Source organism: Cariama cristata, unplaced genomic scaffold, assembly GCF_000690535.1.
Source record: "Cariama cristata isolate BGI_N322 unplaced genomic scaffold, ASM69053v1 scaffold33656, whole genome shotgun sequence".
Lineage (NCBI taxonomy): Eukaryota > Metazoa > Chordata > Aves > Cariamiformes > Cariamidae > Cariama > Cariama cristata.
The window spans coordinates 3,621-18,138 of record NW_009624370.1 but is presented as its reverse complement, the minus strand read 5'-3'; the positions used below and the strand labels follow the sequence as shown (position 1 = coordinate 18,138).

The 14,518-nt window shown below is 43.0% G+C and overlaps 2 protein-coding genes across 2 annotated transcripts; one reads left to right on the top strand and one right to left on the bottom strand.

The window, feature by feature from the left end:
• Positions 1–133: 133 nt before the first annotated feature.
• PSMD5 (proteasome (prosome, macropain) 26S subunit, non-ATPase, 5) lies at positions 134–6,687 on the top strand (the record flags this gene model as incomplete). The annotated part of the gene is made up of 9 exons (XM_009703160.1): positions 134–305; positions 966–1,079; positions 1,528–1,656; positions 2,422–2,531; positions 2,993–3,135; positions 3,632–3,823; positions 4,660–4,769; positions 5,433–5,573; positions 6,067–6,687. Coding segments are annotated over 9 exons (1,369 nt in total), but the record flags the coding sequence as incomplete, so codon positions are not given.
• Positions 6,688–9,571: 2,884 nt separating this feature from the next.
• LOC104163984 (putative UDP-GlcNAc:betaGal beta-1,3-N-acetylglucosaminyltransferase LOC100288842) lies at positions 9,572–11,154 on the bottom strand. The gene is made up of 2 exons (XM_009703159.1): positions 11,149–11,154; positions 9,572–10,672 (listed from the first exon to the last, which is right to left on the bottom strand). The coding sequence occupies exons 1-2, from the start codon at positions 11,152–11,154 to the stop codon at positions 9,572–9,574; spliced, it is 1,107 nt and encodes a 368-aa protein (XP_009701461.1).
• Between the last annotated feature and the right edge of the window lie 3,364 nt (positions 11,155–14,518).

Here is a 14,518-nt window from a genome sequence, read left to right as displayed (position 1 = left end):
GCCTCCTCTCTCCCTTTCCCCCGGAGCGGGCTGGCTCCTGCTGCTACCCTGGCTCCTGCCCTGCTCCCCTTCAGGGCGGGGGCTGGCGCAGCTGAGGAGCTGGGAGCCCCCGGCGGCGACCCCCTGCTGAAAGGCTTGGTTTTCTCTCTGTCCTGCCCAGGGAGCAGGTGTCTGCGTGTGTTTCCATCCTCGAGAGGCTCCTGCAGGCCCTGGACCCGGTCTATGTGATCCAGAACCTCAGAGAAGAGCTTCAGAAAGGCCTTTTACACCCCGATGACTCCGTGAAAATCCTCACCATATCCCAGGTACAGGGTTTTCTTCCAGGAGGAGGGGATGGAGTTCTGTCTTGAGCCAGGCTGGGTTAGTCCTGATCTGTTGCTGTTGTTTCACGTCCTAGTGTGTGACGAAAGCATTGCATCAAGTGTTATCTGCACTCTTACACGTTCATGCAATTCTGGATAAATACTGTGCAGTGTGTCAGTATGTAATGCTTTACGGTGTGTCTGTTAAACATAATGTATAAAACTGTGTCTTGACAGAAGTAAGTTGTAAATGAGTCTTCTGTCACATGTTCTGGATAAAGCTTTCTAAGCCAGCGCTGACAGCAGGTGTCATAGGAATTAAATGCAGTAACATTTTGATATCCAGGATACTTTGAGCAATGTTGGGGAAACACTGAAGAGAAATAAGCTGTAGTAACTTGACACTTGTTGCATTAGTTTAAAAGAACAGAATTGTGAAACATTGAAGTTTTGGAATGGACTTCTAGAGGCTTCAGGTCCAACCCCCAGCTAAAAGCGGGACCAGCTTGCAGCAGGCTGTTCAAGGTGTTGTCCGATTGAGTTTTGAGTATCTCCAGAAATGGTGATGCTGTCTGGGTAGCTGTTTCAGTGCTTGAATGTTCTTATACTGGAAAAAGGTGATTTTAAAGTTTATTTTGTATAATTATTTAATCATGTCTTTAGGTTGGGAGGGTTGTTGAAAGTTCAGATGCTGTGGCAGAAATTCTCAACAGTACTGAACTATTACGGCAAATAATAAATTGCATTGGTGGAGACAAAATAGCAGTGGCTAAAGAGGTAAGTATTGGTTTCTTTTTTTTCTTCCTCTACAAAATGACGTAGACACTGCACAAAACACTTTTTCTACTGTGTCTGAGATGACAACCTTTGCTCTTCTTTGAAGAAAAGAGAGTTTATGTTGCTTGAAAGATGTTACAAGCATGTAGATGCCTTAAGCCCGGAAATTACTTAGATATGATAGAAAATTGCCTAGTACTGTTATCTTCCAGTAGCTCTCGATGCTAAAGTGAACTCATAGATCTGAATTTTATGCCAGAGACTTGGGTTACAGTAACCGTAACTGAGTCTCATCCATGAAAAGTGAATCACAATTAAAATTTTAGATGCGTAACTTGATTTAATATGTTAATAAAGAACATTGAAACTGTCTGATTGTCTTGGATTTTCTTCTTTTTGTGGTTTTGTTTATTTGTTTTTAATAATAAGCTCCTGTTTTTGCTTCCAGGCCATCAAATCTCTCTCAAGAATAGCACAGACACAAGATGGCTTAGAGGCTTTATTTGTGAGCAGTTTGTTGAGTGACTTGAAGAATGTCATGGCAACAAATGATGTTGTTCGATACAGAGTATATGAGGTATGGATGAGATCAATGTTAGCATTTGAATGATGTGGTACTGCAGTTCTCTTGGACTGTAGTTCTGAGTTAGAAGCTGGATTTTATGGCTTGCTTTTAAATTAGTATTCATCACCGCTTTACAAAGTTTTCTTCATGTCTACATTTTGTCAAGACTAGAAAGGAGTAGGAAGAACACAGCAGTGTTGGCCCTCAAATGATGTCACAACTTCTCTTTCTCAGTTTGTGGTACAAAAGTGTGAAGTACTGTTTACATCTTTTATTCTCTTAACTTGTGGTGCCTAGGGCATTGGAAGGTCTACACAGAGTTACTAAAGATACAATAAAATGTTTGCTTCTCTGAAAGTAAAAGTAAAGTAGCTGCTGTAGTCTCTTAGCCTTTGGATGTGGCATGCTATTGAAACTTTTGGAGGGGGGAGGAGACTGAGAGAGAGATGCCAAGTGTGTCGGTCTAGATGTATATGGCAAAGGAGAAATAATACAGTTTAGCCATTCTAGAGCTTAATGGGGATAGCAGTGGTGATCCTCTGAAGAAAAGATTACCAAATAGAAATCAAATGCATGTGCTGTAAACTTGGAACTCCTTATGAACTTGTTTCAGGCAAACATTTAGATTAATTATGAAAATGTCATGAAATTCTGTATTTAGTATATATAGGATTAGTCAGCATTATAAGATGTATTTGGCCGTTACTGTGAATTGTTATCATTATAATGTTTTTATGAACCATCCTTTTTTATTTTTTCCCCTGTGCTTTTATTTAGTTAATTGTTGAGATTTCTTCGGTGTCGGCAGAGTCGCTAAATTACTGTGCAAACAGTGGATTAATATCAGAGTTAATTGGAGAGCTGACTGGAGATGATGTGCTAGTCAGGTATGTTGGTAGTGAGTTTGCCAATGAGATTTCCCCCATTGTTAAAATTCTGATGTTCAGTCTTAAAGTAGCACTCTTAAAACATATTTGCCTGTGTTTCTTGTGAAACCCTTTTCAGGAAAACGCTTTATCTGCCTCTTCTTAAACAGCCGTGAGTGTAAAATACTGTATACTTAAATTTGAGAACCAAGATGAAGTTTCCCCAGTATGCTGTGATAGTTGAAATGCTGGGCTGCAATATGAACAGTTTAGAATTCTTTCCAACTCAACACCCAGAATAGGATAGCTGAGTGAGCTTGGAGGAGTGTTGGACGGTTGGGGTAGTTTGGTTTTTGGTTTTGGTTTTTTTTGTTTGTTTGTTTGGATTTTGTCTTAAGGGTAGCAAACCTGTTTTTTCTTAATCACAGAGTGCTTCAAAACCCCATCTGAAATAGGCCAAAATAACTGTTTGTCTGTTACAGAGCTACATGTATAGAGATGGTGACCTCGCTGGCCCATACCCCACATGGGCGTCAGTATCTTGCTCAACAGGGAATTATCGATAAAATTTCGAACATCATCATTGGTGCAGAGTCTGATCCTTTCTCAGGCTTCTATTTACCAGGTTACATCATGCATTTCTTGTTTCCAGTGTTTACTGCTTGCTTTTATTAATGAGTGCAATTGAGAGGACTGTTAAACCTCTGTTTTGAAAACTCACGTGAATTTCTGAGTATTAGAAAATGTATGTTGGATGTATACAAAATATGCTGAAGGACAGTCTAACACATTAATAATATTACTCACTAACAGTGGTAGTACAGGTAAGGTCTGGAGAGACTGTACTATAGGTCTGAAGTTTGTGTTATTGTAGCTTTTTTTTTTTTATGAATTCAAGAAGTCAGCTGTTACATCACGAATTAAGTAACTTCCAAAATACTGGCTGGTTCCTTTGTTCTGTCCTTATTCTGATGCCTTTCACAAACAGTATTTAGACTTAATAGCACTAGCTTAGCAGTGAAACAATCTTATGTTAATGTATGTTTAATTTTTGACATTGCTGACATTATTGTTCCTCCACTCTGAATGCCTTTTTTTTTTTTTTTGTCTTATTCTCTCAGGATTCATTAAATTTTTTGGAAATCTGGCTGTTGTAGACAGTCCACAGCAGATCTGTGAACGATACCCTGTTTTTATGGAAAAAGTCTTTGAAATGGCAGAAAGTCATGATCCGACTATGATTGGAGTGGCTGTGGACACACTAGGAATCCTGGGATCAAATGTGGAAGGCAAACAGGTTTTACAGAAAACTAGTTAGTATCATTTTTTTTCTTTAGTAAAACTTTCTCAGTATGTCATAGTATACAAGAGTCACTTGGTTTGGTGTAACAGAGAAAGGAATTGGAAAATGTGTGTATTTATTTAATAATCAAGGGTCTGAATAGCTGTGCTATAGCAGATAAGGTGTTTTTAACTGTCTTGCCAAGCATGGCAGTGTGAAATGCCTGGCAGCTAGAATTCTGGTATTGCAAGTGTGATACAAATTATTCTTTTCTAGTGAACTGCATCATACAAGTTGTCAGTAGTTGTGTTAGTTTAGATTCCTCTGTTTCTACTGATGTCATGACCTTCTCAGCAGGATTAGAAAAACATGAACTTTCATGTAATGATGCTTTTTGTAAAGGCTGCATTGTTTCTCTTAATATAAAACTGTTCAGAGGATTGAAAGTAGGTGCTAGACTTCTTGCTGCTCATCCAAACTTTGTTTTTTAAGTGAAAATCTGTATTAGCAGATAGCTGTTGGAGCATTGTGGAACGGGATTGAAGATTTCTGATTACAAGTGTACTAGGGTCCATACTTCCCAAGATAACTCATTTGTCTGTGACATATAACTTAGTTTTTGGAAATGTTTGGATAGTCTGGAGATTTAACATGAAAGCTTTGGATTTGGCTACCTTAGATCCATATGAAGCAAAGAGAATCTTACACTGCTTTTATTGTAGTAGATCAAGAAGTTGCCTTTCTCAGGTTTAATGTACAGCAGTCTTTCTACCAGTTAATACAGTATAATGTGGCTGACAGGTAACTCTGTAGTCCTGTAGAGGTCTGTCTGAATTAATTAAAAGCACTTTGTTTTTATTTTCAAAGGAACTAGGTTTCAAAATCTGTTAAGCAGAATAGGGCACCAGGCAAAGAATGCCCCCACAGAGTTACGACTTCGATGCTTGGATGCGATTTCATCTCTTCTTTACTTGCCTGTAAGTGTGTGTTTTGGTTTGTTGTCTTTTTTTTTTTTTTCCTTTAAATCTACAAGAATGAAATTATTGTGCATCTGACTAACTGTGCAAAGACCTTTTGCAGCATGTAGCTTAGGTAGAATTGGTAGATTTCTAGAATTCAGAGTCATTAATTTCACTGTTGAAATTCCCTGATTTAGTTGTTTGCTTAAAGTTTGAGTTTGTTTTGTAAGAAACCAGGTGTTCCGAAATCTGTTTGTAAAACACGAAGTCAAGACATCATTGACAAGGGAATGAGAGTAAACAATTTTAATATTCTTGTGCTTTAAAGGGATAGTGACAAACTGCTCTAATCCCTGTGTATGTTCTTTAGATCCAGTGATCTGGTTTTAATAGCGTAGCTCTAAATGAGCAAGTAAGCCATTTTCATTTGTCTTGCACTCCAGCACAGTACTTATCCTGTGTATCAAGATCAATTTATTTAAATCTGTCCTCTAAGCTAAATGAAATATAGAAGGCCATTTCTTCATTCATGAAAATAAGTTGAAAATGTAAACTATTTCAGTTTAATCTGCTGGTGGTTTGTTTTAAATATGTTCCTTAACTATTGAACATATACTCAAAACTTGAAAGCTTTTCATAATCCTTATCAAACTCTTTCATTTTTGTACGTGATGCGTGCAGCCAGAGCAGCAGACAGAAGACCTGTTAAGAATGACTGAGTCGTGGTTCACATCCTTGTCTAGCCAGCCGTTGGAACTCTTCAGAAGCATCAGTACTCAGCCATTCCCTGATCTCCACTGTGGGGCTTTACGAGTATTTACTGTAAGTTCTCTTTGTTTTTAAAGATCACATAGTGAGTTATATTGCCATCCAGTCTCAGATTTTTAAGCAAATGCCTCAAACTTTTTGTTGAAGCCCTGAAGTGGTCAGAAATAAGGCCTTTTTCGTTGTGCCCCATGTCATTTAAATAATGCAGCAGACATGTCATGTCTGTAATGCTTATTTTCTTATAAATTGGAAAGGGGGGGGAAAAAAGCAACAGCTATACTCTAAGGTGCTGCTTCAACATCAGAGGCACTGCTGCGATAATTCACTTACAGCTCAATGCTTATCTTTGAAGTTTTACTTGTTTTCCAGTGTTAAACCCTGCTGCTTGATTTGAGTGGTGGTTGTATAACTACTGTGTAGAATGGATATCCCATTTAATTTTTTCTGTTCCATGGCTATTTGTGTAGCAGCCTGCTGTGTAACTGGTTTTGGGGTTTTTAAAATGAGGTTTTTTTCCCCCTCCCCACTCTTTTGTCTTCATGTTTAGGCTATTGCAAATCAACCATGGGCCCAGAAGTTGATGCTTGACAGTCCAGGGTTTGTGGAGTACGTTGTAGACAGATCTGTGGAGCCTGACAAAGCTTCGAAGGATGCCAAATATGAACTGGTTAAGGCCCTCGTAAACTCTAAAACAATCGCGGAAATCTTTGGAAATCAGTATTACTTGAGGCTTAGGGCTTACTTGCGTGAAGGCCCTTACTATGTTAAGGCAGTTTCTACTACAGCTGTGGAAGGAGCAGAATAATGTCAGTCATGTCTTGGTTCCCCTTCTTGCAAACCATGTTACTGAAACAGGTGTTAAGATATAAGGTGTAAAGGCTCTCCACACTGGAGTCTCTTTAGATTGTCTCTTTAAAGGAATGTGAAACACTTTGACTCTATTTGAAATAAGTCATGAGAGCAAATCAAAACCTATAGGGCACAGCATATTTTCCCATAGAATGTCACGACAGAAGTTCTCTGTGTATTGTCGTGAGACAAGTAACCAAGGTAAGCACTCTGTCAACTGCTGACTATGTTTTATTTTGCAGAAGTTATCAGTGTTTGGTTAAACTGTTCTTGGGTTTGGAGTTCCTGTCGTGTTTTCTCGGTAGATCACAGTTCAATTAAAAAAAAAAACCAAACACCAGAACACTTTGAGATTTGTAATCTCAGATGCTGCCATAGTTTCTCTCTCTTTTTAATTTTTTTTTATATATATCTGCCAAAGTTGGCACTTGCATGGAACATACTCTTTCAGCCTGTCATACTGTGTCAGAAATCTGTTTGGTAACAATGAGCTAGTACCACTCTGTCCACGTGAGGGAGTATGAACTGGATTCTCTTCTGTTTTCAGCTTGTTGGATGTGGGTCTTGCTTGAATAAATAATCCTAAATATTGTTTACATTTTATGCGGAGGGTGAGAAGAACCTTTTAAAAACAAATGAATGCACGCTGTAATGTATAAAACCAAATTGGGAGCTTTGTCTCACTTGTTGACTGCGACTTTGTATGGCAGCTCAGTTTACTTGCTCAAAAGGAGCATGAGCTATAGCACTACAAGTCTACTTCAGAACCAAATCTTAAATTGTTTACACTATTTTTTAACAGAGATAATTTTTTTTTTTAATTTTAAGTCTTATTTTAAAAAAATGTATGATTTTAGTTGCCTGAGTTAGAATAAAAAGGGTAAGAACATAAAGCTTTCATGTTTAAGGGCATGAACTGAATTAGGAGTATGGAAATGTAGTACCTTACGAAGTTGTAATCTTCTTTTGAAGATGAGTCAGCTAGCTGCGGGTGAGATGGACGCTAATGACACGTCATGTGTCTTTGTCCATAAACAGAGACCACAATGTACTTTATACAAAAGGTTTATAGTATTTTTGTTGAGGACATTAGAAACAAATCTGAGGAATAGCTGGAGGGATTATAATAAAACATGAAATTACTACTTCTGGGGTTATTTTATAGTGTGTCGTCGGGTGTACCTCTATGGATAGTACTCGCCCTGTGTCCCCACTCTGCCAAGTGAAGCAGGATGATCTAGTTGTGCAGTAACTCTCCTCTTGCCTGTTGTAGCTCTGAGCTGCAGCAGAGGTGGTGGTATTGCCTGCCAAAAATTGCTGGCAAGGAGTCAAAGTGGACTCAGAGGAGCAGAGTAGTTGGGGAAGATCCCTTAATGTTTAATAAGCCATCTGAATGCAGGTGATCTGCCTTGTTTCTTATGATCTAAGATGTACAAAAGTAGTCATCCGACATTATACTACTGCTGATGCTTTCATCCTAGATGTGCATAATAAACATCTGCTAGTGAGAAATGCAGTACACAGTGTCTCATTTGTGAACGGAGAGAGCAGAGAAGTTTCATGAATCCTGCAGTCAGAAAAAACATGAAAGCACTGAAAAGGAAACAGAAAAGAGTATAGAAGTCCTTAGTTTGCGCTTGTATTGGGCAGTTCAGCTTTGTTATTTTAGGTGGCTTTGTGCACTGGTAGCTCTGTATGAGCCGTATGCTAAAATCTCAGTAAAAGAAATCAATATATAAACCTTTTCTGCAATTCATGAGTCTCTTCCATGTGTGTTTTCAGCTGTTGCTTTTGAAGGCTACACTGTTTGCTAAGTCTTTAGCATCTGCTCTGCATGGTACATTTGCCAAATACAATATTTTAGAATACACAGAGATGCCAAACGAGGGGATTTTTTTATTATATGCACATACGCTTTATCTTGTTGAGTTTTGAGCTCGACATTCCAATTAATTGATCAGATGCTTATCCCTTATTATGCACATGTAATTCCCTACCCATCCTGTATATTGCCATATGGTTTACATGTGCTGCTGGTGTATCTTATATACAATGGAAGAATTTAAGCGTGTTATCCCTGTCCTCCCCTCTGTACAGTCGCAGGTGGAGATAATTGAGGAAGATGGAATAGTGGAGAAGGAGAACTGAGGTAACATGCTAAACTTGATGAACTTGGTTTTTAAAAAAAAAACAACACAAAAAAACAAAACAAAACAAAACCCAAAAAACCAAAAACAAAACCCAAACCACAAACAACCCCAAACCAAAAACAAAGCCACCCCCCGCAACTCATCATGTGACCCTGGTTAACAAGCAGCATAACTTGGAGCACACCTCCAATTCCTTCGGTCACGGCAAGAGCAGATGGGGCCCTCGAAGGTTCATGCGTGTCTCTTCCCACGTGCGTCTGTCACAACTGTAGGACCAACCTGTCAGCTAGTCCTTCTACTGCTGAAAGAACTGGTACGGAAGAGTTAATCTGGAGGACGTAGGCATGGGTGGGTTGTGTGTTCTAGGACTGGTTCCTAATTTGGGGGCTTTTTGCATTTTGAATAAGGTTGGTGTTACCAGGGTGGTGGTGAATTTGTTCTGAGTTCAGTACTGATGCTGTTCTCCAGCATAACATGATGGCACTGAGCTGCTTGTGTCAGTGCTTCTCTGATGCCGTGACTGACAGAAATACAAGATTCTTTAACAGGTAAGTTAGATTTCTTGCCTGGAATCTCCCTGGGGTTGTTGACCTCAGCAATTCCCATGATGGTTCAAGGTCTATTCTCCCTCTAAGCTGTTCTGTAGTTTCACTGGGACTGTAAACCAGGCTGCTCAGAAGTAGCTCCCTTTCGTGGGCAGGAAGATTCCCCTGGTTACAAACTGTTTTGGAAGTAGGTGATGCCTCGGATAAAAAATGTGGGAGTTTTGGCGTAAGGTAGAGGACTCAAAAGCCTGGAAAACACTGGATACAGATAAAGTATCTTGGAATACTTTTTTTTTTTTTTTTTACTTCTTTGCATGCACTTGTAGGTATTTACATAGCTAGAGTACATCCAGTTCTCTTGCTGCTGTAACACACTATAGCATTGAGAATTCATTTGCTGTTGAAGGGAAGAGAAGTAACTTTGATAGGAGGTTGTTATTACTGAATGTTAACAGGATAAAAACAGCTAGTAAAAGAAAACTCAGACTTTCTTTGCAAAAGTTAAATCTTAATTGATGAAATGAAGAACCTCATTTTTTATTCTATCTAAGTTAAGTCGTTTGAACTTATCAATATAGGTCAAAACCTTGCAGGACACCAGACCGTAGTAAGCTTCCAGTAATGAGCAGTCTTTCCCATCACTTGTTTCCTTCCAGTCTTTAAATAACTCGTCCTCTTTCATGTTGGAAGAGGTGAAAATGAATTTATAGCAGCATCGATTGTAGCTGATGTGCTTTTCCCCAGAAAATCGAGAGCTGTGAATGGGAGTGATGCCAGCTTTTTTAGCACAGAGTCCAACAAAAATATCAGGGGGCAGTGAAACTGGCACCTCCTTGGCGGCCACGTACACCTTGCGAGCGACATCCTGGGACATGACGAAAGCGCTCCCATCGCAGTAATCTGGGTAAAACTCTTCAGAGTACTGATGGATGGGAACAAAGCCAGGGCTTTCGGGGTCTCTGTCGGGCACTCCTTGATGAACGACCCTCCCAATGTAGGTGTCCTCTAGTTGTGTTAAGCTCAGCAAGTATCCAACCAGACCTGGAATACCGACAAACACGTCTTCATCTGTTTTAAGAATATACCTTGCGTGGGGACAGAAAGTCACTGTCCACTCCATGCTCATCAACATCTTCTGTGTCTGCGTCTCAGGAGAATCAATGAAACTGCCTTCAATAATGTCTCTGTGCGTTTGAGACTCTTCATTGATCTCCAGCTGGGTGGTTACTGAAGCCGGCTTTCCTAAAGCAAACAGAGTAAGGACAGCATAACCTCTGGCGTCTGTCACGTTGCCCCACGTCTGCCTAATTGCGTTGCGCCTTGTCCTGTTTTCTGGGCTACTGCAGACAAGAACGAGCAAAAATATCTCTTGATGGGAGCAAGTTGCTGCACTGCTGACAGCGTAAGAGAGGTTGGCCTTCAGAGGATCCACATCTAGCTTCCTGGCCCTCTCCCTGATTTCAAGAGCTTTTGCGTCAGTGTAAGAAAGAGGTAAGGACCGCAGGAAGTATTCCTCCAGTAAATCTGCTCCGAAAAGCAGCACGTGGAAAAGCAAGACATTGAAGAGAATGAAGCACCACTGGTGAGTCCGGAGCCTGCAGGGTGTCAGCTGGGGAAGAGAAGACATGGACACTGAATTCTCTTGCTTCTAGAACAGAAAGGCTTTCCTTCATTTCATAATACATTCACGCAAAAGAATCACAGCTTTTAGACTGTGGTCCTTGTATTATTAGCATAAGGCTCCTTTCCTCCTAGAAACTTAACCAACCCTGCTTCTTGTGGCACAGCGAGATCCTAAGCCGAGACAGATGTTACCACGCTGTAGTTTGGAAGGCTTCATTCTGTGCTTCCAGGCATGGAAATGCTGAGGAATAACTCACTATGAATATTTTCGGACTGTTTTTAACCTGCTACTGGAGGCCTGAGGTGCTAATGAGGACCTGTAATATTAATATGCGTCCTCAACGGAGAGCCTTTGGTACTTGACCTGACAACACCGTATGAAAGCTGGCAGGGAAAGAAGCCAAAGGGAAAGCTGTTATCCCTGCCGTCCCAGAGGGAACAGCGAGGAGCCGAAGGGCTTACCTGCATGATGGCGGGGGTTCTCCCTGCAGCCGGGGCTCTGTTAACGTCGGAGGCCGTTGCTCCCCGGCAGAGGCTTGCGGGGCAGCGTCTGTGTCTGGGTCTGCAGGATCCAGTTACTGCCCGGTACCTGGAGACTGTGGCTTCCACCTCACCTGCCGGGGGGAGGAAAGATGATCCCATGGGATGATCGTGTTGCAGCTGCATGAAACACAAAGCAAGCAAAATTCTAGCCTTTGCCTTTATTAATTTTTGACACTTGGGGTTGGGTCTTTGAGAAATAAAGAGGCGAAGCAACTGCTAGGGCTCAGATGGTAAAAGGGGACCCCTGGTACCGTTGTGAATCTATGCGAGGCCTGCTGGTTTGTTGGTCTTTTTCTGGGGTTTTGTTTTTTACAGCTGTGCCGTTGTGGTGTTGGTTCCCTGGTCCATGGCAGTTGACCCCTGCACTGAGCATGTTTTGGTGCATCCCCCCACCTATTGCCCCTCCAGCATCCATTTACTGGAGCAAGGCTGTGAACTGTGTTGGATCGTCCTTCGCTTTCTGTCCGCACAGTGTCACCCCGTGGTTTGAAATGACTGTATGTATTCATGCTTTTGGTGCATTGTCCTGGTGAAGAGCTGTGGTGATCGTCCCCTGGACAGGGTCCTGCCTTTGGTGGTGGCCTCGGCTGCGCCAGAGCCTCCGCATGTTACTGTTGGCAGGGCCGCGGGCTGCGCTGGAGCCGACTGGGCTGGGGAGCCGCGGGGGACTGGGAGTGCTGGAAGGGGAAGTGCCAAAGACACCACAAACAGGATGGAGATGTCAGTGGGGGTGAGAGTTGGGTTTGGCAGGAGGGCTGTCAGCCGTGGGGCCCGCGGAGCACTGAGGGGGGAGAGGGGCTTGCACATCCCCAGCAGCCCCCCGGGGAGGGCAGGTGAAGGGGGCGGATGATGGCGACGATGCTGTTTGGTGGGCAAGTTGTGGCAGGAGGTGTCAGCCTTCATCAACACAAGCGTGGGAATTCCAGCCTCCATGTGAGAGCAGAGAGATCGTGATTTTTATTTTATTTTTTATTTTGGAAAGATTTCTCAGAGATAAGGGTGCATTTCTGTTACTGCATCCTTGGGTGAAAGGGTACAAGGAGAATGCAGCTTTGCTGCGGTTTGCCTTAGCTGCGTACCTTGCAAGGGTGTGATGCTCTGACCGTTGCAATCCTCCCTGAAGCATCCTTAGAGGAGCCTGTATGGGCAGATGTCCGAGGGAGATGGAGAAGAGCTTTGATTTCTGGCTTGGGGTGACCTCAGCTCTGACTGAGCCCCTCGGCTCTCCCGGCGCCTGTCCCTCGGTCTGTGGCAGTGTGGGGAGATCTTTCCCACGTGTGTTGGGAGATCTACATTGATGTAGGGAGCAGCTGGAATTACAGAAGAAACCAGGTCCCCAAAATGTGGTCACAGCTTGGAAATGCGTTGTGTGCCCCTCTGGAAGGCGTCCCAGACACACACAGCCTGCACGTCCCGGTGTGGACCTCAGGAAGAGCTCCTTTCACAGAGCTTGTCTGTCAGCTGGGCTACAGCGTCAGCTAGTCCGGCCTCACAATCATGGTAATCCTTACAGGAGATGTGCTTTGCAGCTTGGCAAGCTGTCAGCACGGGAAGTGTCAGTTAAATGTGTTCTCTGAAATAAAAAGCTAATAAGGAAATATTTGTCATGTACAATAATATAGCGCTATAGCCCCAGATACCCATTCTGGGAAAAAAAATTCCTCCTTTGAAGATGCTCCGTCTCCAGCTAAACCATTTAATAAGCAAATAAATACTAGCATTTGAAACCACTTCCACTACAAATATTGGCTTTCCCAATTATGAGTTTTTAGAATAATAATAAAACCCACATGTGTATCGTCCCTGTTGCAATTACGCGCAGCGTGGTGCTTGCAATACTTCTGAAGTCATTTCTTTAGCACTGCTTTCTGGTGGCAGCAGGAACTTCAAACAGTTGCCGATATCCCATATATAAGATTAACGCCATCCAACTGCAGCCGGGGCGCGGGCAGCTCTCGGCCGTGTGGTTTTGTTTATCCTAAGAGCCTGGCTGAATCCCACTGGGAGAAAGCTGAGCAACAGAAACGAAAAGACTGCTGAAGGGTAAAATAACTGATCTGGGAGCACCAGAAATCCCCTCGGCTCCAGGGAGTTTGCCTGGGGGTGATCCCTCCATCGCCTTTAAACTCCAGGCTTCAGGCAAACATACCGCACAGCAGCTTATGTATGACCTTATCTCACTTTTCAGATGGGTAAAGTCAAACGCGTTCAGCAAAAACCTCGCTCCCAGTGAGATCCAAGAGTTTCCAGAAGAAAAATGAATTCAGGACCCCGGAGTGGCTGAAGCCATAGACTCATAGAATCATTGTGGTTGGAAGAGACCTCAAAGATCATCAAGTCAGGTCAGTCTGGGGGAAGGAGTGCTTTTCCTACAGCTTCACTAAAATATTGTGGGTGTAAATTAGGGAAACAACCGGGAAAGCAGGTTTTCCTGAACCACGGGGCTATAATTTGCCTCATGTAAGATGTTCTCATGTTTTCCTTAAATTTTATGTCCAAGCAAACGTCGTTAAGGGCGCAGGGATGTACCAATAACACTGTAGACGACTTGATCTACCCTACAAACAGTGAGGGTTTAGACTGAAGGATGTTTGGAGTTGGGGTTTGATTATTTTTTTTGGAGATGACAGGGCCCTGAACTGCAGTGATATCCGAAGATAAAGGCAGAGATGTTCACAGGGCGGTGGGAGATGCTGTTGAGCAGGACGAGCCCAGGGCCGGCACTGCGGGGCAGGCGGGGTGCATGGTGCTGCGGGGGAGCAGCCGTACCCATGGAGTCTTAAAATGTCTCTTAAAGTCTCCTGGCTTCCCTCCCAATGCTGGGAGCATTTGGAAGGGGGGAGCAGAGCCTGGCTTGTTTCAGTTCCGCTTGACTCTGCTTCATGAAAATGCGAAGGCTTTGGATGATGCACCGTTCTCAGGCGAGGGTGCGGGCGGGTGGACAGGGTTTATTGGTTTTCCCAAGATAAATTTGCTCAAATACAAAAGCTCAAGCTCTGCCTGCCCCAGGTGTCGGTGCGGTCGCTCCGTGCCGCACGCTGTCCTTCCCTGCAGGGTGGACCCCCCTCTCCACCTCCACCGCTGTCCCTGCTGCTCCCAGGCTCTTCCCAAAAGCCAGGCTGATTCCCACAGGCAGCCTTGCAGAACTTCCCTCCACTGCTCCGGCTCCAGACGTGCCAGACCCTGGCTGTGCAGCCCGCCTGGAGTCAGGCGGGTTTTCCTGCACACCGGCCTCTTTCCACGAGGCGTTCCCCGTGCCCTCGCGTAGCCGCTTCTCTTATTTTAAGGG